Here is a 23,430-nt window from a genome sequence, read left to right as displayed (position 1 = left end):
TAGTTACAATCACAACATAACAGCATGATTTATTTATTTGCAGGAAAACTCTTAATAGCCACATGTGCTAAGGGACTGAAAGGAATCAATCACACTCAATACACAATCTTGATCAACATGGACGGCCTTAGCCCATCACCCTCCATGGCCCTTGTGTTTCTCAGCAGCTACACCCCCAGCACCATCTCTCAGCAGAGGTGAGTAACTGTGGGTATGCCAAAATCACTCAGTTTAGTGCTTCTGTTCAAACACTTGACAAAGGATGAGGAGAAAGTAAAAAATGTTGAGGAAATAATCTAGCTGATGGAAAACAGGGTGGTGGTGGTGGTGGTGGTGTGTGTGTGTGTGTGTGTGTGTGTGTGTGTTCCCGCTCAAGACAGCAGTTAGGAAGATTCTGAATTTCCAAGGGCATATGTATCTGTAGCTACTTAAGGAACAATTTCCTCTGGATGATATCAAAAGGTGGTTTGAATGATAACCACACAATGGGAGTGGGAGTGGGGTGGAAATCAAGTAGAAACCACTCTGAAGAAAGAAAAGAGGGGCCTCAACATACACTTTCCATAAGCCCCTCGAACAGTGCACTGACCTTCCCCCACTGGGAGACACTCAAAATTCAGAGCATCTCCCTGAGGTGCAGAGGGTGTGAACCCCACATCTGGCACTCTAGCTTTTAAGTCCTGCACTCAAGAGACCAGTCCCCAAAATATCAAGCTTTGAAAACCAGAGGTTCACACCTACCAGAGCCACAGACTGTTGTGATGAGAAACAGTTTGTGTGCTCAGACTCACCTTACCCCAGAGGCAGCCGATCACCCCCAGACTGTAAGTGAAAAAGGCAGGCATCTAATTAACGCACACATCTGGCCATAGAGGTGCTGCTGGGACACTCTCCTGGTGCAGGCCAGAAGGCGCCATCTTCCCTTCTCCTTCGGCTTTGTTCTGGCCATTGGGCGCCGTCATTTTTTCCCCTTTCAACCTTCAATGTTTTTTCTTCCTAGATTTTTTTTTTCCTTTCTTCTTCCCCCTACAAGTACCATCTTTACAAGGCTCCCCTCGGTCTAGCCAAGCCCCACATCGTCATTGTTGTGTTCTTCTTTGCTCCAGAACACATGTTATCTCCCGGAGGGCAATTCTCACACCCATCTGGTGCCCTGGTTTTGTATGATTGTTGTGTCTGCCGCCAGGCAACAACCACAGACGGTCCTGCTCTGGTGGCTACTTGATTTTTCTCCTTCCCTGCTGAGGACCACTCCAAACCATCTGGCCCTCGTGGCCAGCAGGGTTTACTCTAGTGTCCCACATGAACTCTATACTTGAGTGGTTTCAAAACTGCTGCCTGCTGGTGTGGCTTCCAATCGACCTGATCTGGATACTAAGATCCTTGTCTTTGGGACACTGACAGGTCATGGCACATCCCAATCTACTCACTAAGTGCTGTAAATCAATGTTACCTTAATAAAGAAAAGCAAACATAAACATATAACAAGCTAGGGGCCTCCCTTATGGCGCAGAAGGTTAAAGTGCAACACTATGGTTATTCTTGGCCACTGTAGCATGAATTTGATCCCCAGCCAAGGACCCATACAGCATGGCAGACTTCTCCTGTCTCACCCACTGTTCCCCCCAGCAGTGTACTTCAGTGGATCTGCATGTTCTGCTCCCCACTCTGTCTCTGGTGAATGCTCTCACCCCCTGAACCTCTGGCCTGCACCCAGTTCTTGAATGCATACATAAATAAATCTTTAAAAGTCTATATAACAAGCTGCTCCAACAATCACAAAGGTTATAGAGAGACAACCAAAAGGTAGGGCAGGGTTGATGGGTATGGCTCATTCCCTACAAAGGTCATTTCTTCAAGACTGGAGAGCTGTTTGTTTTATTTAAAGTAACAACCCAACACAGAGCAGCAAGCAAAATGGAAAAAGAAAAGGAACCTGATTTTCCCAGACTCAAAGGCAGAAAGTGACTGGCATTGCTTCATATTCTCTCTTTGCACTGACAATGCAGCTCTGAATCTCTCACTCACTCTCTTTAGAGTTACACATCTGTAAAATAACTCAATATGAAGAATTCAAATACACAGAAACTGTGGGATAAAGTTGTACTGTTCACTAACCAAATAAATGTAGCATGTCTATACATTAGATTATTAAAAAATGGTAGCAACTAAGAAATGTTCACTTATATGAGGATGTTTAATATAAATTCTCACTTAATCCTTGCAACAATATTAAGTAGAATTAATAATTATTAATGTTACTATTAATAAATGCATTAATTTTATTAGTATAATTATATCCATTTTAAAGAAGAAAAAATGAAAGCTTAGAGAGTTGGCTGACTAAAGTTACCCAGTTTGCAGATGACAGAATTAGAATTTTTTATTTTAATAACTAACATTAGTTCACCACATTTTTTGATGAAAATTCAAAATTACAGTTATCAGTTCTTAAGCAGCAACTCACATCTTTCAGCATTTTCTTTCCCTCATGTCATCTGCTTAAAATAAGATAAGCTTTGATTTATTTGATTATTTGAAAAGACTATTTCTTTAGAGCAGTTTTAAATTTACAACAAAATGGAGAGGAAGATTAGAACCAAGCAAATATTTATATTGCATTCACTACAACCCATGAAATGTCCTATGTGTTTTATTAGCATTATCTTTTTTTAATCTCCTTAAAAACTCATGTAGTAACTAATAATATTAATCTCCTCTTATAAAGGAGAAAACAAAGGCACTAAGAGGTCAACCTGTCAAGTATCACACAGTGAGCAGGTGGCAGAGCTGGGTCTCAAGCCCAGATAATCTAGACAGAGGCCATACTTTCTACCACTGCTGGGGCCATGCCTCAAACCCAGCCTTCAGGGTCCTAAAAAGCCTTGTCTTAACTACTAGGGTGTGCTGAAAATGTAAATAATCATTTCTGGTAGAGAAGATTCATAATATAATGTCATTATTAAACAATAATGGCCATGCTTCTAACATTCCTGATTATCTCAAAACAAAAGGTAACATTTTCCCATGATATGTGTTAAAAGACATTCTAGGTCTTGAACGATGTGTGATTATTTGAGAAGGAAAGAGATACATAAAAAATAGGTATATTTTATAGGTATTAGGCAAATGCTTTGGCATAAAGAAGTGGGATTTTTTAAAAAGTATCATTAAATTGAATTAGTCATACTACTAAATATGTAAGTTACACACATGTATGTAACTTACATGTGTGTAATGTGTACATATATGTGGTGTACACATTTCATATATACATATACTAAGTATGCATGTGTGTTACTTACATGTTCGGTATATATGCAAATATATATATAACTTACATATACATCTATATATGTAACTTACACACATATATAATCTAAGGAAGAAAATAATAATGTTTACCTCACATGAAAAAGAAAGGCTTTAAATATGAGAGAAAGTGGGAAATGGGTGAAAAGAGGAAGAAGGTAAGTTGCTCGTTTCCTTTCATAAGCATCAATATGACAAAACTGAAATAAAAATGTACAATCAACCCAGTACATTAAAATGTTCAGATAATTTGGAGTGGGAAAAGAACATATAACCTCCAAATGAGCAGAGGTAAAAATGGAGAGTTTAACATAAACAAAAAGCAAGAACAAATTCAAAACAAGATAGCATAAACTAAGGTTAGAGAAGTAAGCCAACTAGGTGAGTTATCATAACAGTACACTAATTTTACTCTTTGTAAGATTCGAACCTAAAAGAAGTCAGACACACAGGTTAAAAGTGATCATATTAAAACAACAACAACAACAACAACAATTATAAGCCAGAGAAATCCTACAGGAGAGTGGGACAGAGAGGGATCAGAAGGAGGGAGGAAGGTGGAGGACTATGGTGGTGATGACGGGTGGGGGGGAAGTAAACGTAAAATGACAATAATGTAAATAGATACATAAAAAAGAAATTAAATTTTAAAAAGATCAGATGTATGAACATATGTTTAATGGTTCAAAAAGTCTTCATGAAGCAAGCAGATTCATATTTTAAGAAGAAATAAAAGAGCAATATGTAGAGATTTTTCTAATATGTGAAATAGTATCAAATACTGCAATAGAAAAGCAGACGAAGAACCCGAACTGGAGATTTACTGAAAAAGAAATTATAATGACCAATAACCACACACTAAAGTATTTAACCTCATTCAGAATAAAAAATACAAATTGATAATTACCGTTTAATTTGGTGAAACATTTTTAAAAGGCTGTTAATCTCCACTGCCAACAGGCATGTAGGTATGTATCTCTCCAACTTTGTAGGGCAATGGAGTGTAGGCACCTAAAACCTCAAACAGAGCTTTCCCTGAACACAGCATTTCAACTCAAAGAATTTTTTCCACGTAAAAGCAAGCAAAAATGTATGTATAAAAAAATGTGTGTGTAATTACTGTTTAATAATTGCATAACACTGGAACAACGCAAATGTCTAGAGATGGGGGTAGGGGGGATTTTATTTTTTTTGTTAAGATTTATTTATTTATGCATACAGAACTGGGGTACGGGCCAGAGGTGCAGGGGCAGCGAGAGGATTCACCAGAGACAGAGTGGGGAGCAGAATAGCTCGACTGACACAGTACACTGCTGAAGGGAGCAGCGGGCAGGTCAGGAGAGGTCTGACGAGCCATGTGGATCACCTCCGGGGCAGGCAGGGATCGAACTCATGCTGAAGTGGCTTTAGCTTCTTATTGCTGTGCTTTAACCCGCTGCTCCACCAGGGAGGGCCTGGGGGGCATTTAAATTCTAATGACACAGCCATCTCCTGGGATATTAACCACAAAAAATAAATTCTTACTAAGGTAAGTTATTCATATTGCACAGGTGAGTGTAAATAAAAGCACATTTCAAACAACATATTATTATATATGAGCCTATTAATCAAGACAACCAAGTTGCAATTGTGCTTTTCCAGGATCAGGTTAAACTTTTCCTACAAAACACAGAAGTGACAACTAATGATGGGTTTGACCTTTCCAAAGTTAGCACTTAATGATTCCAGAAATAGAATAAAATGACATAACAGGTGAAAAAACTTTCCATAACCACAGTCAAAGTCTATGGATTTTGTAATTTATTTTTAAAAAACAGTACATAAAAAAGGACTGATCTTACAATAGTATTTTCCCAAATCCTCTGAGCAATCAAGAATTTCCAACACAGCAGAACACAGCTTTGGATAAAAATATTCAAAAGTACATTTGGAAATATATTGTGAAATTCATAATGATAATAGAAAACAGACTTTAGGAGAACTATTGAAGGGCATTGCACAATTCTACTGGGAGAGGTGTAATCGACTTCTTTGATTCTCAATGGGGAAAATTCCCTATCTAAAATGAAGCAAAATGAAATAAAACTGTGGCTTCAACAAGTTTCATCAGACTCAGTAAAAGGTTTCTTTTTTGTTGTTAAAATGAACACTTTCTCTTTTCAGAAACATTTTGGCAGTTATAAGCTACTATTACTGAAAGTGTGATTCTGGAAGTTTATCATGCTGTGCTGACATTAGATTTTTTTCCCTCAGCGGGCAGCACAACTCTTTGACAGAAGTGAAACACCCAACAGTAAGAGGGAGGGGAAGGGAAAGGGACAGGCACAAGGAATGGGGTGTAGGGGAGAAGCGAAGGAAGAAAATAAAATCGGAGTCTGTACTGTTTACATCTGAGGAAACGGAGGGACAAAGAGCAGTCATTTGCCCATTACACATTGTAAAACAAAGCAAAACCACCAACTGGTGAGGAATTGGTCAAATATAAAGAAATCTCCATTCTCTCTAATCCACCTTACCCACTAAGAGAGCAATTCCTTACATGGTGATTTTTGTTAATAATAATGTATTTAAAATAGCTTCCATTTTACAAAATTACTTCTTATAAAAGGTTTCAGTAAATATGAAGAGCTTTTGCATTTTGCATATTTCATCCTTGATAGTGAGTAAATCCCTAAGGATAGTCTGAGGGTGGCTGCATGAACTACATTCACTTGTGCACACATAGCCCAAGGCAGATAATAACTGTGCCAGGAGATATGTAACTCAAAAGCCCTCATTTCTGCTCTATGGGCAGGGCACCAAGAAAGTTCTGGGGTTCCCCAGAGAAAGGCTCTTTATTACTAACACCTCATGCTTCTTCTCAATGTCATGAATTTGATCCGAACAACAAATCTGTTCCTACAAATAACTGTTAGAATTTTGAGTACAAGAATCCACTGCCCTAGAAAAGAACCAGTTTTTCTCACGATGAGCCAATATTCTCACAAATACAAGGAGTCAGGCATGCACACAAGAAACTTTCTTTCAGTTAGGTACCCAGGATCTTTTCTATTTTCACCAACAAATTAGATGAGAAAACTTTAACACCCCCAGCGATTGGTTAGCTCATTAGCTAGAGTACAGACTATTTCTGTGAATTTGAGCCCTCTGGGTGCTGTAGCAGTGAGTGGCACCCTTGCCACAGGAAGAAAGTCATGTTGCAGATGCAAGAACTTGCTAAATCTAGCCAGGAGATTACTGATAGATCAGGACATGTGTAGCAAACAAACAAAACCCCTCAAAAGCCTGTGTCCAAAAAAGGATGCATTAATAAAGTCATCATCTTTTGTTAAAAAATTAATATTATGGACCCTCTCTGGTGGTTTTTAATGGGTTAAAAGCGCCACACCACTCTATGAATTTATCCACAGGCACTGCAGCACATGTTCAATCCCTGACCAGGGAGGTGACCCACATGGTGCAGCAGACCTCCCCTGTCCTGCCCACTGCTCCCCTCAGTGTATTTCAGTGGATCTGCCTGTTCCACTCCCCACTCTGTCTCTGGTAAGTCCTCTCAACCCCCGCACCTCTGACCTATATCCCAGTTCTTGTATGTATAAGTAAATAAATGTTTAAAAAAATAATATTATGTGTACACACACACACACATAAAACACATATATACAACTTGAGTTATAGACTAAGGTAAATACTACTTCATTGGAAACCTCATATTTCATCATTTTTTAAAACTGAAATAACATTGACAACCTGTGTGTGACTCAGATCCCACCTCCTCAGATGCATGTCACCCCAATATACCCACCATCAAAGCACCCCTAGTTCTCTACCATAGTCCACTGTGTCCCTGCCCCACTGTTTTCCCATCATGCCCTTCTGCTGTTGTAGTCTCAATTTCATAGTCAGATTTCTAGGATTTGTTATTGGCTAGTTTTTGTCTGACTCTTTGCTTTTTCTATAGTCCACCTATAACGAAGCCATCCAAATTTTTGTCTTTCTCCTTCTGACCTCTCTTACTGAGCATAGCCCCTTCAAGTTAATGGGTGTTGCCGCAAATGTTAAGAATTCATCTTCCCTTCCTTATAGCTGAGAGATTGGTATTCCATTGTGTATATAGACCATACTTTTTACTCCCCTGAACTAGGGCATGTAGGTTGCTTCCTGTAACTTGGCCATTGTAAATAGGGGTGTAATGAGTATAGGATGCACATGTCCCTTCAAAGGAATGTTATCGCATCCTCCTGATAGATACATGGAAGTGGAATTGCTGGATCACATATGGTAGATCTGTGTTTAATATTTTGAGAGGCCTCCTTACTGTTTTCTGTAGGGGTGGGCCATTTCACAGTCCCACCAACAGTGTATAAAGAAAACCGTCTATTCTTAATTGTCATAAAGGGTTACAAGAAGGTACGATCATTTGAGGTTTAAAATTAAAACTTTGTGGGCAAGTACTTTAGAAAAGACCCTGATGAGTTTTGGTTTTTTGACCTCATTTTTTTCTCTTTCTAGAATAGCAAATAACTCAGAATCACAGAAAAAATAAAATTTATGAGCTTAATCACCTCTGCTTTAAATATTCCTTTCAAGTTCGGTTGATTCGTTGATTGCTGTTTCATTACCTACCACTTGCCCTTTCCCCCCTCCCATCTCTTCAGACATCTCAGGTCACTTATCAAAGTCCAAGAGTTCATAATAATTTTGCTTTGTCAGTTCATCTACTTTGATTGCTTATTTTATTCATAAAATATGCAACATTTGTCTTTTTCTGATTTATTTTGCTGCACATCATTCTCTCAAGCTCCTTCCATTTTGCTGTCAGTTGTATGCTTGATATTTAAGGTGATTCTGATTTTTAAATATCATAAAAACTTCTTATAAACATCTTGTTCCCTGAAATCTTTCATACTCTTAACATCTGATTATACTCCCATTAGCTCTGGTGATTAACAGTTTTTAAAATTACCAATTAATCATTATTTAAGTGTGAAGTTCTGTAAATTTCACTGCATCAGGGCTTCAAGTGCAACCTAGAGTAGATATATCCCTAAGATTCTGATGTGTGTAAATCTAACAGAAATCTATTTGCTAGAAGAACTTGAGAACCTTCTAGGAGAAAACTCCATCCATAGTAGGGAAAATATTCAAAACATTACAGCCCAAATGATAGGACCATTGATCAGGGAGAAAGACCGCAGCTGCAGCAGAGGCTTCTGTATGCCAACTCACCTGCCAGGTGTTACTACCTAGGGGCTGGACTGGAGGATTGGCCAAGAGCCTGGAAAAGGGACCAGATCAGTGAAGGCATATTCAAGCTATTTGCCAACAAATACATAAGTACTTCAGTATTAGAACAACTATAAAACTGCTAAACTGCTGATGCATATCCACTGAAGACCAGTTTGTCCTAAGAGAGAATTGGCACATGTTACAGACCTACTAATACTTGATCTTAGTAGTCAGAAAGGAAAAGTTTCTGGGTGTAGGTTTTTTTTTTTTTTTTAATTGTCAAATTTGTCATGTAAAGAAGGATACTTTAGGGGGAAAAATCTCAGGCCATTGTTGTCTTTGATTGTTTCCTTTCTCATCTTCCCAACCTCACTTCAATCCAACATTAAAGGCAGGCTGAAAAGGTAGATTCTATCAGTTTCTGCTTTCCATGCATTATTGTTATGCTAATTAAGCACATTATTTTACGAACTGGATGGATTCTGTAACTTCCATATATGATATCTCTTCAAGGTTATGTCATGTTAGGTGAATGCTGTCTACAGATATCAAATTAATATTCCTCAAATGTGACTTTGATCATGCTACTTTTCTGCTCAAAAACCTTCAAATGCTCAAAGCGGCCAAATAACCAAAGGCCGTTTCTGTTGCCCAGGATTCTAGACTCAGTACAATCTAGTCCCAATTCCTTATGTTTCTAGCCCTAATCCTACTATGTCCATAAATTTGGTTTACTTTCCCCCACATACATGCTATCTCTAAAGGTCTATAGTTTGCATTTTTTTTTATAACAGTGTGCCCCATTTTGATCAAGATAAATTCTACCATCCAACCCCACTTCAAATCCCATTTCTCTTCCACACCTAAAAGTAAATATTTTAAACAGCTATAGTTTTTTTTTTACCATGCATATCACCTCAGTATTATTTTCATTCAACCTCCATTTATTAGGGTAGTATTAACCATAATTCTTGGCCCATGGCACATATTCTCACTTGTCAGAATTACAATAGGAATTACAGCTCTATCCCATAATAATCTACTTTTAAGGCAAGTACTATAAAATATTCCTGTTTCCAAAGTAACTAAAAAGATATTCAATAAATAATAAAGGCATTGTTGGGTAGAATTAGAAGATCTTCTTCCGTAATTTCCACAGACCCTCTCTCAGATTGATCCATTCTGTCTGGTATTCATTCTGATGATCTATGTGGTTTAGTCTGTTGCACCTTGAAGTTTTCCACTTATCTACTAATTTTTTCCCTTTCATTTTTACCTATTAAAATATTTGGATTATTTGCTTAAAAGTATGTGTGTAAATAAAATTACAAGTATTTTGGCAATTGCAATATTTTCAACACTTTAAATTTCACATTGTCACCACTTTTCTCCCATTTCATTCATTAAGCAGGGTGTGGTACAAAGGATGGGGTGAAAATCCTTGCTAATTACCACTGGTGCTGACACTGTCTGACCTTCTCTAAGTCATGTAGCCAACTGGAGAAATGGATTTTCTTTCACGACAACAAAGGGTGATCATATTTATAGCCAAATTGCTGTTACACTAAAACTTCATGACTTCTGTAGGGTAATGGGATAATGGAGATACAGAGAACTTTTTCTCTTATGCCCTTACCACTGTTGTAGTCTTAAACTGAAAGGAACTAAAATATCACATTAAAAGACATTCATAAGAAGGATGTTGTCCAGATGTCAAGATGATTGGGTGGTAAGCGCTGCTGATTAAAGTGTCTTCAGAACTGACTCCAGCCTATGCAAAGGAGTGAGGAAGGTGTCAGAGCAGGGTGCTGGCATTCCAGACCAAGGGTATAAACCCAGACCAAAGGATGGGATGACTAAATAAAAGGCCACTCTGGCTGGAGTAGAGGGTAAAGTTAGAAAGGAAAGCGAGCACCAGAACCATCAACCATCAACCATCCTTACTGGCTGGGTAGGTCAGTTTCAAAAGCAAGGAATTTATTCTAAATAAACAATAATGGCATGTTTAAAGATATGTAAAAGATCGCTTTGGGCACCTCTTTGAAAAAGACTTTGATGGGCAAAACATTTCACTCTCCAATATATGGAGTGATTCATTCTGGTCCATATATCCCTAGACATAAGGATAAGTTCTAATCAGAACTTATCAGAACTTTGTACTATAATTGATTAAAACATTTGGCCTAATTGCTCTTATTTTTTTATTCCATAACTATAAATTGCACTATATTTATTGACCATAAATTTTTTTTTTTTTTTTGTCCATTTTACTGTTGTTTCAGTAGGGAAAAGAATTTATTGTTCTGAAGTATTTGTTTTGACACTTTACAAACATGTTAAATTCTAGTTGATTTCAATTAATTTCTTTAAATTTTCTAGACAAATCACATATTACATGCAAATAAAAAATGCTTTGCTTCAAATGTTAAGTATTGATTGTGAAATAGTCAACATTATTAATTTTATGGCTGGAATTTCTGTATTTTATATATTATTTATATTTGTTTTTTTTTCTTATAACTTGTTCTTTAGCTAGTGCCTCATTTTCATGACTGCTTCCCTTTTGATAGAGTTTGTTTATAAGTCTCAAGTTTAGTGATTCATAATCACTAACTTATGCTACATAATATAGCAAAAGTACTAATGGTTGCCTTAACATATTTTCTAGATGATTGTTTAAATGGTAAAAGTTCATAATACATTAGAATTCTGTCTTGAACTTTTATGAATTAAATCACTATACTTAACTATCTGTCATCAATGCATCAGTACTTCATACATACACATACACACCGTGGTTTTAGGACAAGTTTATAAAATAATCTCAGTAACTAGATAACATGAAAGAGATAAATATGTGATTAGCCACTTCCTCTTGTTGAACTCGGCCTTCCAGATGGCTTACTTTGATTCTAAGCCAGTGCTTCTCAGGGTCAGCAGACTTGTTCACCTTCCCTCCTCCAAAAAAGGAGTGGAAAATTCCCAGGAAGTTGGGAACCAAGCAGAGTTTCCATATGCTGAGTTCTAATATGTAAACTTGCATTTTGCTTTATTTGTTTTCTAATTCATTCATTCATTCTGTCGACATTTATTAATGCTTACTCAGTGCCTATGTCCACAGCAGTGGCTTAAAAATAAAAATAAAAAAGAGGCGTAGATAGAATCCTACCCTAATGGAACTCACAGGATATTAGAAAAGCAAAAGCTGCCCACATAATATTATTATGTAGTAAGTACTAAAAGAAAGAAAATATTTAAGAGAAGCAACTGATCTAACTGCCAGAGCAATGGATGTAGGAAGTACAGGATAGAAGAAGTTGTTTTAGAGGGGAGTTGTGTCCTGAAGGGCCTGTAAGAACTGAAAAGATAGACAAGATGTGGGATATGCCAAGCAAAGGAGTCAAAAATGCAGCCATCAAGCCATGCAAGGGGCTGGAGGAGTCTGTGCTGCCAAGCGCCCAGGCTGGCTGAGTGTAAGAGGCGGTGTGCATAGCCCAGAGACGACTCAGCCCTTCAGAATCACGAAGCTTTGATGTTTCTTCTTAAACTATCTAGACAGGGGTATTTTTGAATTCTGCAAGAAAGCACTAATTCAGTTTGTGGCTACAGAAGTTTCTCAGCCTTAGTACTATGGACATTTGGAAATTGCTGGGACTGTTTGATAAACTGTAGGATGTTGAGCAGCATCCCTGGCCATCAGCCACTAGATGCCAGCAGCTCCTTCCAACTGTGACAACCAATATTGTCTCCAGCCATTGCCAAGTGTCCCCTGCAGGCCCCAAACACACCCTGCTGAGAACAAACACTGACAGAGTGCAGTGATTTATATTAATCAAGCACTTACCATATGCCAAGCGCCATAGCATGTTTTTTATACATATTATCTCATTCATTTTTATAACAATCCTATTGTTATTAACCCTAGGAAGAAGAGTAGGAAGAGTAGGAGTAGGAAGCTGGCACTCAGAGAGGTTAAAATAAATAAATAAATAAACAACCTGCTTAGTCAACACAGTAAGTGAGATCTAGGATTCCTGACTAGGATTCTTGCCACTGCTTGCTCTGAAATATTAGTTACGAACACGCCATTGGGTAGGGAAAGAAAGTCCTATATGTACTGGCATCGTCCACGGTCAGCTCCCTACAGGGCACATCATGGTTTCACTCAGCCCGAGTACCTTCAGCTTCAGTTATCATCTTCAAATCGCGAACTCTGGCTATTGTCCCAACTAGACTTATGTTTCCCATATTGTAAATGGAGCATTTTGGGCCCATTTCTGGGATATTTTGATACCCTGAGTATTTGAATAGGGCAGGGAAAAGGGAGTGAAGAAGGCATAGCTTTATTTATTTAATTTATGCACACAAGAGATGGTACAGGCCAGAAGTGTAGGGGGTAAGAGAATTCACCAGAGACAGCGTGGGGAACAGAACGGGCAGATTGGCTGAAATACACTGCTGAGGGGAGCAGGGGTGAGACAGGACAGGTCTGCTGTGCCAAGTGGGTCACCTCCCTGGCCAGGGATTGAACTTGTGCTGGAGTGGCTGTTGATAGCTTCATAGTGCTGAGACTCAACCCCTGTGCCACCAGGGAGGCCCCTTATTTACTGCTTTCCCCCAACCACCCCTGATATCACTTCAAAGATGGTATCACTTCTTTTGAAGAGTCCCATGTGGGCAAACCAAGGAAGATGATGTACATCAGAAACAGTGAAGGTGGCAGCAACTCACTCGATCCAGGGAGGTACTCTGCCTTCTTTATCAGCTGTAGAATTCCAGGGCCCATGACTGCCGTGGGAGTGTGTCACACCTGGCTATTCGTTTTCCTTCAAAAGGAAGTCTGATCTGGAATATAGGTTCCACTTATTCTGGAGGTGGGTGATGCTTCATACTATGGCCTACTTTTCATTTCCCTCCTTCAAAGTTGCAGGGAAGAGTGGAAAATGCACCATCAGGACTGAAAACCCACCTCATGCAATGGCAAGCTGAATAAACTAGTCTCCTCTGGGCTGCAATAATTCATCTTCTCTTTAAACTGACGGGAACCAGGGTCAATGCTAGAATAGTCCCTCATAAAAAGCAAATAGGAATACATTGTTCAAATTCCTTACACCTTACAAATCCATTATTAGGCACTGCTGGAGATGTTTTTGGGGAAAAATAAGCTAATTCTTCTAGGAGAACAAGATTTCCAAATGCTCTGGTTTCCATTCAAGAATTTTTGAGAGCCCTTTGTCGTTTCTTTCCAAAGACATGATACAACATTTAGACAGGGAAATGCATGTGTGTGCAGGGGGGAAGGGTGTAGGGATTTGTCTACACGTATTTGCATTCCTGCATAAATCTCCCATGTTTCCATCTCTATAGTGTGTCCTCCTTGTATGAAGAATAATACATGGGATTTGGGTTCAGTGTCTAGCACTCAGCCTTAAGCTCCAACCAGCTATAAATTTCAATATGCTAATCCCTCCAAATTCAATGAAATGGAGTCAGTCTCTACCGAAGAACAATGTCCTCAAGATGCCTGTTGTCTCCATTCTCCAGTCTCTCAAATCCCTCTAGGGAAAATTCAGAACAGCTGCAACAGCCTGGATTTACAAGAGTTCACTGGCTATTCACAGCTGATTTGATGATCTAGCCATTTAAAAATAACTAATCCAGTAAATCAGCCATACGATGTATTTGAGTTATTGTTGACCATGTTTAGCCAAATGTAAATATTTTGCATTCAAATAAATGAAATACATTCTTTAGTGCTTCTGACCATGAGGCTGTACACTAAAGCGTCTATGGAAGGACACTTGGGAACCAGCAATTACCAAAGCTTTAAACCCTGAGTTATTGTTCACCTAAGATTCTGGCATTCAAGCTGATCTTTTACTGATATCTTTTATCCTGAGTACTACCTACTATGGGCACTGAAGACAGACAGTAAGAATACAGAATGTATTGGAAGGCCCCTGTCTGTTAGAATCACTAGTCAGATGAAGTAGAAGACAATCGTCAGGTGTGGTGGGAAAGTCAAAAGAAGCAAGAAGAAAGGTCTGAGGAATAAAGTAACATGGTATGCAAGGGAAACTATGACTTATTCCAGTTTTTAGTTCAAAGGGTAAAGTGAGGTCAAATCACACATTGTCAATAGGCCATACTAAGGATCTCGAAGTGTATTTTATGAAAAATTCATAATTAAAAAACAGTAAGCAGAAGCAGACTTGTATATAACTCAAATTCTTCTTTCCCCTCCTAGTGTTACGTTGAATCAGATGAAGCTACTATTTAGCAGACTGAGCATGATCAAATATCCTCACTTGGTCTCAAACTCTCAAATATCTCAGATGGTCAAATTATGCTTCAGAGAATTTGGAACTGTTGTGTGTTTATTTGTTAAATGTCTACCTGTATGACCTGCTGTAGATTCTGGAGTCAGATAACTTGGTTCCTAACCCCACACATGCCTCTTCACCCCCACTCCAACTTTTAGCTTCCCAGTCTCCAAAATGGAACAACACCCCAGGGATTCAATGTGAATCTTAATGAGAGGTTGTAGCACAATACTTGGAAAAGTGCCTGGAGTAAGTCCAACCGAACTAGCTTTATCACTATCAGCTATTATTGCTGCCATGCTCATCACTGTCACCATCATCACTGTCAAATGCCTCCCCCATTTGCAGTAGGTTTCTTTAGCTGAAGTTCAATAATGAATCCTAAAGAATATTTTTTCAGCCATTTAAACCAAATCATAAGGTGTTAAAATTCCATACCCGATTTTAAGATTTGCTGTGGTCTACATAGATCGCCATAAAGGAGTCAGGAAGACATCAAGCCATGGACACACAATTTCAGTTTGTTTGGCTGATGAACTGGACCACTTGGAAGTGGTTTTATTAGCACTATAATCATGTTTCCACTCCTCTTTATCTAGCAGGTTATTTTTAGCATTCATATAATTTAATTCTGTCAAATATGGTTTCTGTGGTTAGTGCTATTAAATGAGCAAGACATATATGAATAAAGCATCTACTCTGGACTATCTAGTTATTATGTACTCACTGCTGTAAAACCACCAGCCGAAGGCCCTCTCTTGTGGCACAACAGGTTAAAGCACAGCACCATGAAGCTCGCTGCAGCTGCTTTACCACCAGCTCAATCCCCGGCCAGAGAGGTGACCCACATGGCACAGCAGACCTCTCCTGACCCGCTTACTGCTCCCCTCAGCAGTGTACTTCATCAGTCAGCCTGTTCTGCTCCTCACTCTGTCTCTGGTGAATCCTCTTACTGCTCCTTTACCTCTGTTCTGTACCACAGTTCTGTATGCATAAATAAGTAAATCTTTAAAAAAAATAATAAAAATGTCTCATAAAAAAAAAAAAACACCAGCTGAAAGCACATGCTTACTTTGAAACTAACTCAAAGAAATTTTGAGCTATGGGAATTCAAAACCAGTCCAAACATACTAAATATTGTCTTACATTATCTGCGAATATTTTCTCAAATTGAACCCTTTGAAAAGTAATACTTGTGATTTCATTGCTAAGGAATACCTTCAGTCTTGCATTCACATGAAGATGCTATCATAGGGAAAAGATCCACTCTTACTAAAACCTTTTTGAGTGTCCTGGGCTTGTCCATGAAACAACTGTTGACCATGGAGCTCACACCACGTGGCATGAAGCCACGTGGATCTGGGAGGTCACTGTTTAAGTCTCAGGTTGACAATCACCTCGAGAAGTGAGGAGACGGGAATGGGAGGAGGAGGTGGAGAAGGAAGGGAGAGCACTATGCCATCACGGGAAGATGCTTTCTTTGAATTTTCATGGGCTCTTTATGAGGCAGTTTCAAATAATGAAAGGACTTGTCTGGGAATCAGGAGACCTTCATTCAATTTCAGTCTGTGACAAATTTTCTGGTAGATCAGGGGGCAGAGTTTACTCATCCCCTAGTGAATGATGAGAAATACCCTAACAACTCTAGTATTTTATTTTCTATGATATTAGTGGAAAATACCATTAATCGACTGATTAACATCACTGTTTGTGACTGAGAAGTACAGGATCTCTCCCCTGGGGTGTTAGTAACACATTGCACCTGTCACCAAGACACCCACAATCTATAGTCCTCCACTATAGTCCTTTCTGCTCCCTCCCACCTTGCTCTTGCTCCTCAGCTTAGTTAACTTTCTGTGGCTAGGTCTTGGTTTGACTCTATCTGAGCCTTGGCTTGGTTTCTCTCTATTCCATGGGTAAGTGACACCATCCTGTATTCTTCTTATTCCTTATTTGTTTCACTCAGTATATTTTGCCTCAGTATATTACTCTTCCCCAATCAAGGCAAACAACCTTGACTTTCTTCAGCATATTACCACTGCCTTTTCTCTCTGCTTGACTTTCACTGGATATTCATCAGATCAAAGAGTAGTCCACCTTCAATAGGGGCAAGACTTCCTGATGGCACCAACTGGCATTATATATCTTCTTTATACTCCCCAGGACACACTTCTCATATACTCTACCACTGGGTATTGGTATGCCGGTTCCTATCTCAAGTGCTCTAAGCATATTCTCTCAATTAACCCACATGTATGTATGTTCGTGGATAAGCATGCATGTATGTATGTAAGTATACACACAGATATTTATACACACACTTGTCAATATACTTCTCCATATACACATATGCAATATGAAGCCCATTTTACAGGAGGAATTGAGAATTAGAAGAAATTAATTATCCGAAGACACCCAGTTTGTAACTGGAAGAGGCTGAATTTGGGCCAATCCTTGTGGTGTTTTTAAAGACTTTGAGCTCTGGTCCATGTCTGTGATCTCTCAGTAACAATGCCTACAAGACACTGTTTTCAAAAACACAAAATAAGTGATGTGAAATCTTAGAAACAATATAGGACTTAAAGAAGTGTCCTGAGACCCATCCTGAGTCCTGCTGATGACTGGAAATACCATCTTGAGCAAAATATTTCCAGTCCCCAGACCTCAATTTCCTTATAGAATGAGGGGTTTAAAGCAGATACTGTCTAAGGTTTCTTCTGGCTCTGAAGAGGAATGATTTGTTTCTGCAAGGCATTATTTCTACAATGGGGATAAATACTCAGAATTCCAACTATTCAGAAAGAAACATAACATTCTGTACTGGAGCAATAATATAGCTATTGTCTTGCTATCCTTCAGCTCTTGGAGTGTTTGATCTTAGTCTGGCCCTGCTGGATGGTCTCCTGAAACCCTTTTCATAACAAGGGCTTTTTAATTATATAACACAGATTACTATGTGACTACGGATTGACTTGTATGGCTAAATTATAAATTCCAAGAAGGCAGGACCAAGTTTGTCTGCTCACCACTGAATACCTAGCATAGGGCAAGCGGGAGAAGGTACCCTGTGAGATCTTTGTTAACAAAATAGATTTCAAAAGGGGTGCAAGCTTTCCAGATTTTCAGTACAGTAAAATTTAGAGCTAATATACCTCTCCTTCTTTCCAAAAGAAAGGCATCTGGTGAGGAGTCTTTTCATGCCATGGTTAGGATAGAGTCAATTTCTTCCTTCCAGTTCCCAGCTTGCAGGAGAGGCCGGTGTGATAATCACTGCTCCTGTTACCCCCACGCTTCTCCTTATCCTTAGAAACAAATCTTGCTGATGACACTCAGGACTTTTATATCCATGCAACTGTATCTAATTTAAAGGTTGCATGTGAGAAAGTATTGAGCTGGTTTACTAATTTAAGAGACATTGTGGCTACATTAAGTACAAAAGGTTATGCTTTGTGGTTTGGCTGGAATCAGCAGCAAATATGCTCCTGACCCTCCCTTGATGCGCTTCTGACAGGCCACCAATCTCCAACATTTCAGACTGCTGTGCCCTTGAGCATGGCATGGATGGCTAGCTGCAACCACAGCTACTTGAGTAACTGGAGCCATTCACAATGCCCCCCTTCCTGGAGTTTGTCCCCCAGGAGGCAAGATGACAGGCTACAGAGCATGGAGGCTACAGCCTGGTGGCGCTGACGTGGCTGAGCCGCCACATGCCGTGGCTTCTCGGCGGGAGTGCCGTCCAGGACCACACGGAAAGCAGACATGCTGACCACAGCACAGAGCGAAGAAAATGAGAGCTTCTGCCTGGGCTTGGTGGGCGAGGGTGGGAGGAGGCAAGCGGGAGTGGTGGGGAGAGTTCCAAGCAGGGTTCTTGATGAAAGTGTGGGAAGATTCAAGGGGAGGCATTTTGCCAACTCAGAGGCAGTTGGGCTGATCCTCGCCTCCTTTTTTCCCCTGCTTAAATGAGAAATCCTGCTGGCTGGAGTGGGGGCCAGGCCAAGAGAGGAGGGTCTGTGCTGAGTGAATGTGGGTGCTCAGACCCAGGGGGGTGTCTGCCAGGCAGGAGTAGGGCCCGGGGTATGGAAAGGGAACTGATGGGCAACAAGAAAAACAGAGACGAACACAAGAGGCAAGGTCCTAACAGGAGAAGGGGAGAAGAGGGAGGAGAGAAGGCAGGTTTGGAAGATGGGCCAGGGAGGGGCTGCGTCTGTGTTCACAGCAGGCCTAGCTCCCAAATGTCAGAGTAAAATTATGTTCGCGTGAAACAGGCGGTGAAAGACACCTGGTAAGGATCAAGTAAACACACAACTCCTACTTTTTCCTGCTGGATGTCAATTTCCAGGGGAATACATTTCTTTCTGAAATAGCAGTAGGTTAGTATTTTTTAATGGTGTTTAGGTAAAACAGAAAATATAAACAGAAAATATAAAAAAAAACTATATACGACTTCTACGTAAGGATCCTAAGTTGTTCTCTTTAGTAAGATATTCAAAATACAAAGATCTTCTTGTAAGCAAATCTAAAGAGGTAATATCACAAATGTAAGTGATGTGAGAATGATTTTCAAGTGATGGAACTTTTAGTTTTCTGATGTCCTTTGGTGGGGATATGTGAAGAACTCAAGAATTTTCAGGTACTGCATTTTGCCCCCAAATAATCTAGAAGTTACAAGTGGCCTGAGGACCAGAATCTTCTGTCTTCAATTTCATTATGAGAATGAGGCATATTTCCATGTCAGTGCCTAGAGGATAAGTGTGGCTATTGATGGATAATAAAAGACCCCAAGTGTTCTCCCTCCCATTTCTGAGCCCAGGCTTCATGAGCCCTTGCAAACTTCCACTCTTCCCTCTTGGAAGTCTGCCACCACCACACAAACAAGCCTGGGTGGGCCTGACAGAGTATGAGGCCACAGAAAGGACAGCTTGCTAGTCCTAGACAAAACTGCTGCAGATCAGACCCCAGCAAGCTGATCCCCAAACAGGTGAGAGAAGCCAGAAGGGCAGTCGACCCCACTCACAGCTGATGGCAAATTCCTGAGTCCACATGTCAGAAACCAAAAGAGCTTTCCAGCTGACTCTTGAGCAATGTACATTCACAGCTTTCAGCCGATGAGATCTGGGATCAGTTGTTACTTAGCAACAGAGAACTCCTACAGTTACACGGAGACTCACCTGTGCATTCATACTGTAGGCCTTTCCCGTAGTACCCCTTCTCACAGATGCATTCGAATTGACCTGTGTGTGTCCCACATTTGCAACTAGCCATCTGGTCACAGCAGTCTTTGCCAGCTGCACAGAGATACGCGCAATGGGACATATCCTCTTGAATAAAACTTCCAGAAGGCAGATCTGCCAATAACATATGACAGAGGACAATAAAATATAAATTAGCAGTTGAACCCTACATTCATTCTCTAGTTACTAAAACTTCATTGCAAGCTGGAGAAAATATCTTTGCATATCCGTCTAATTCCCAGCTGCCCCCCAATCCCACCCAAATGTGAGTGTGTATTATTTGCACTACCAGAAACTGGGGATTTGTCTCAGCCAGTTAAGTTATTTCAGTCTGGGAACTCATCAGAAGCTCTTGAGGCTATGTAGGGTCAGGCAGAAGTTAAGTACTGTAGCGAGGAATCTCCAGATGTAGCAGGAAGTAAGGCAGTCGGTTCACAGAGCACTGCCTGGCCACCACATCGCAGTGTTCCGCTGTATCCATATGTGGTCAGGCAACAGTAACTAGATTTCCAAAATCTTTGTTCAAATACAAAAATCAAACTCTAATCTTGATGGCTGCCTCACAGTATTGCTTGTGAGCCACTAACTAAAGAATAAAGGCCATCACTTTTGTAGTTACATGTTTAAAGACTTAACCATATCTCTTGAATAATAGAACTAGCATCTGATTAAAGACTTAACACCATGACAGCTGGACAGCAGAGGCTGAATATGACAGATTCAGGGTGGATGGCTCAGAATCAGGCAACTTTATGCTGTTGAAGTTCAAACATCTTAGCCAAAACCCAGAGCTAGGTCTATAGTATTAGGACCCATGGTAAGGACTCAGATGCGTAAGCAAGACACATGGACTACAACTGCACACCTGGAAAGGAGATTGTTGATGACCTAAATTATGGACCGTCTGACTCTGTGTTAGACTCTGAACAGTAGATTGGGGTAAAGGAAAGGAAGACTCTAGTCCCGAAGGGAAGTGACCCATACAACTAGGCATCCTATTAAAACTCCATCTAATAGACTGTGGTGTGGTTAAAGGTCTGCAGCATGGGCTGTTAGCTCTGAGATATTGGTCACTGGGAGAGCTTAAGGAGCAAGAAAAAGCCAACTATCAAGATTTGCACACTGGCATTCAGATCTGGAAGAGAACTAAATAAACAAGTTGTAGATGAGGAAAGCTTTTCTGTAACCTATGGTCTATTGAGAAGAGCAGGCAGAAAAAAACATGACTCATTTGAGACCCAAGTAGATCCACTGTAATTGAAAATAGCTTCAGAGACAACAGAAGTAGGGAATAAAGCTCATTTTTTTTTCTTCAGTAAAGACCAGGTCTTTCCTGAAATCTGGAGCCACAATCAGAGTTTTATACACTTCAGTTTACTAGCTTATTGTAATTAAAGTGATATCTTCAAAATCCTTTAAAGGGATATAGTAGCTAAAAGTCTTTCCTTAAAGTTCTCTCCTATTCAGTTTCCAGGTCAACTTAGATTAGGAGATAAAAGTCCCAACCCTGCAAATCAGAGATGGCAACACTAGAAATTGATCTTCTATTGCAAAGCTAATACCCATAATTTCATAATCCCATCTAGTCACACAGCTTCTCTGTCTTCCCACTCAACATATCACTTTCCCCTGGGAAAAAGAGACATGAAGGAAGCTTCAGTAACTGAACTTCTTACCATATGCTGAACAATATACTTAGTGAATTTTAAATATTTTATTTAATCCTCCTGACAAAATATCTGTACAAAAGATATTATACTAGCTCCATTTTAAAAGAAGGGAAAACTCAAGTTTACAGCTGATAAATAAATAGTCTAAAGTACTAATAGTGTATAGTTATTGAAAGCTTAGTTTATCAGGCGCTCAGCAATTTTTCTCTCACTTGATATGCACGAATTCATTTAATCCTTAAAACAATGGAAAAGATACTGTTCTCGGTCTCTATCATATTAATAAGGAACCCAAGGAGTACAAAAGTTAGGTAATTTGTCAAAAGGCGCTCAGCTAGTGGGTGACTAATTTGGAGTTTGGGCTGTATCCCTAACAAGACTGAGATCCTTCTCTACATTCTCGAAACTTCAGGAGGACTCACCCACTTATTAGGAACTTTACTAATTGCCCGAAACTTCCTGCTGCCATGACATCCCCTTTCACATGACTGCCTGCAAGGATTGAGCTGATTTACTACACAACGCTGGGCTGAGGCTAGTTCTCCTGTCATCTGTGCTGGGGTTGGTTCACGGAGATACATGACACTACTAAACCTTAAAGTTATTCAGCTCACGACCTCCAGTTAAACACCCTTACAAAATGGTCTTTTGAAAAATTCTCTAACGAATTACTTTCCTGATTGCTTTCCTTATTGCGGTCAATGTTTCTCAATATTTACAAACATTCCACGTGCCCTCCAGGAAGATGCACGCACATACTTATCTTCAAAGTGTCAGATCAAGACGTATGTGCTAAGTATTTATTGCTCTTGTATCTACATGTGTATTTCTGGAAACCTTCTGGTGTGATTTGCTATGCATGTCTGAATGTTTACTTCATCTTTCCAGATAACTGCAAATGAGAACTAAGTCAAGGTTTCCCACTGTGTGTGTGGCCTCCAAACACACCTAAATTCATTCCATTAATTCTCACATTCTAGGTGGGAGCCTATGGATATATTCCACAGCTGTTAAAAATCAAATCTAAACAAATAGTCTCATTGCAAGGCCAGAGCACCAGCTCTATTCATGAAAGTCAACACACAGTATACAAAGGACACATGCACATCGTGCTCAGCAAAGGCCTTGAAGGATCTGCTGTCACAGTCCAGAGGGATCAGGCAGTAAGTGAGGAGAAAATGCACTTAGAGGCACCACATAGCGCCATGAGCTTCATTACCTTCATGCAATGCCCGGCGAGCTAAAGCCTCGAACTCTTCAAAACTATGCAGCAGGTAGCAGTGCTCCTCCTTTGGGCTGGAAGCCATGTCATTTAGTTCTCGAATGTTGCCTTGCCATATGCCAAAGGTGAAGATCTCTACTCCAAAGTCTCGCAGCGATGCTGCAATGGGCCTGGGGTCTCCCCCGTTAGAATATCCATCAGTAATGAGAAATATGACTTTGGTTGAGTTTTCTCTAGAATGACGAAGAATTTGCTGCAATGAAATAGAGAAAGTTGGCATGAATTTGTACTGTGTTAACAGGCTTCCTTTCTTATGTAAAAGAGTATCTGTAAGATCACTAGCACTTCACAAAGGAAGGAATGGAACACTGGTCAGTAAAATAGCAATAGGCACAGACCAGAGTATCCAGTGGTCTCACGGAATCACATAACACCACAAAAAC

General features: G+C 39.8%; 1 protein-coding gene across 1 annotated transcript in view; it reads right to left on the bottom strand.

Moving 5' to 3' along the window:
• The window catches only part of SVEP1 (sushi, von Willebrand factor type A, EGF and pentraxin domain containing 1), a 146,495-nt gene that overhangs the window by 99,616 nt on the left and 23,449 nt on the right, over positions 1–23,430 (bottom strand). The window contains exons 2-3 of the mRNA XM_004677442.2: positions 22,985–23,240; positions 20,033–20,209 (exon numbers count right to left, since the gene is read on the bottom strand). Of these exons, the coding sequence (XP_004677499.1) occupies positions 20,033–20,209; positions 22,985–23,240 (433 nt within the window). The remainder of the gene's footprint in view (positions 1–20,032; positions 20,210–22,984; positions 23,241–23,430) is intronic.

The sequence above is a fragment of the Condylura cristata genome, unplaced genomic scaffold (assembly GCF_000260355.1).
Source record: "Condylura cristata isolate star-nosed mole 26May11 unplaced genomic scaffold, ConCri1.0 scaffold00006, whole genome shotgun sequence".
Classification (NCBI taxonomy): Eukaryota; Metazoa; Chordata; class Mammalia; order Eulipotyphla; family Talpidae; genus Condylura; species Condylura cristata.
Note: the sequence above shows the minus strand (reverse complement) of the source record. Positions and strands in the feature narration are given on the sequence as shown.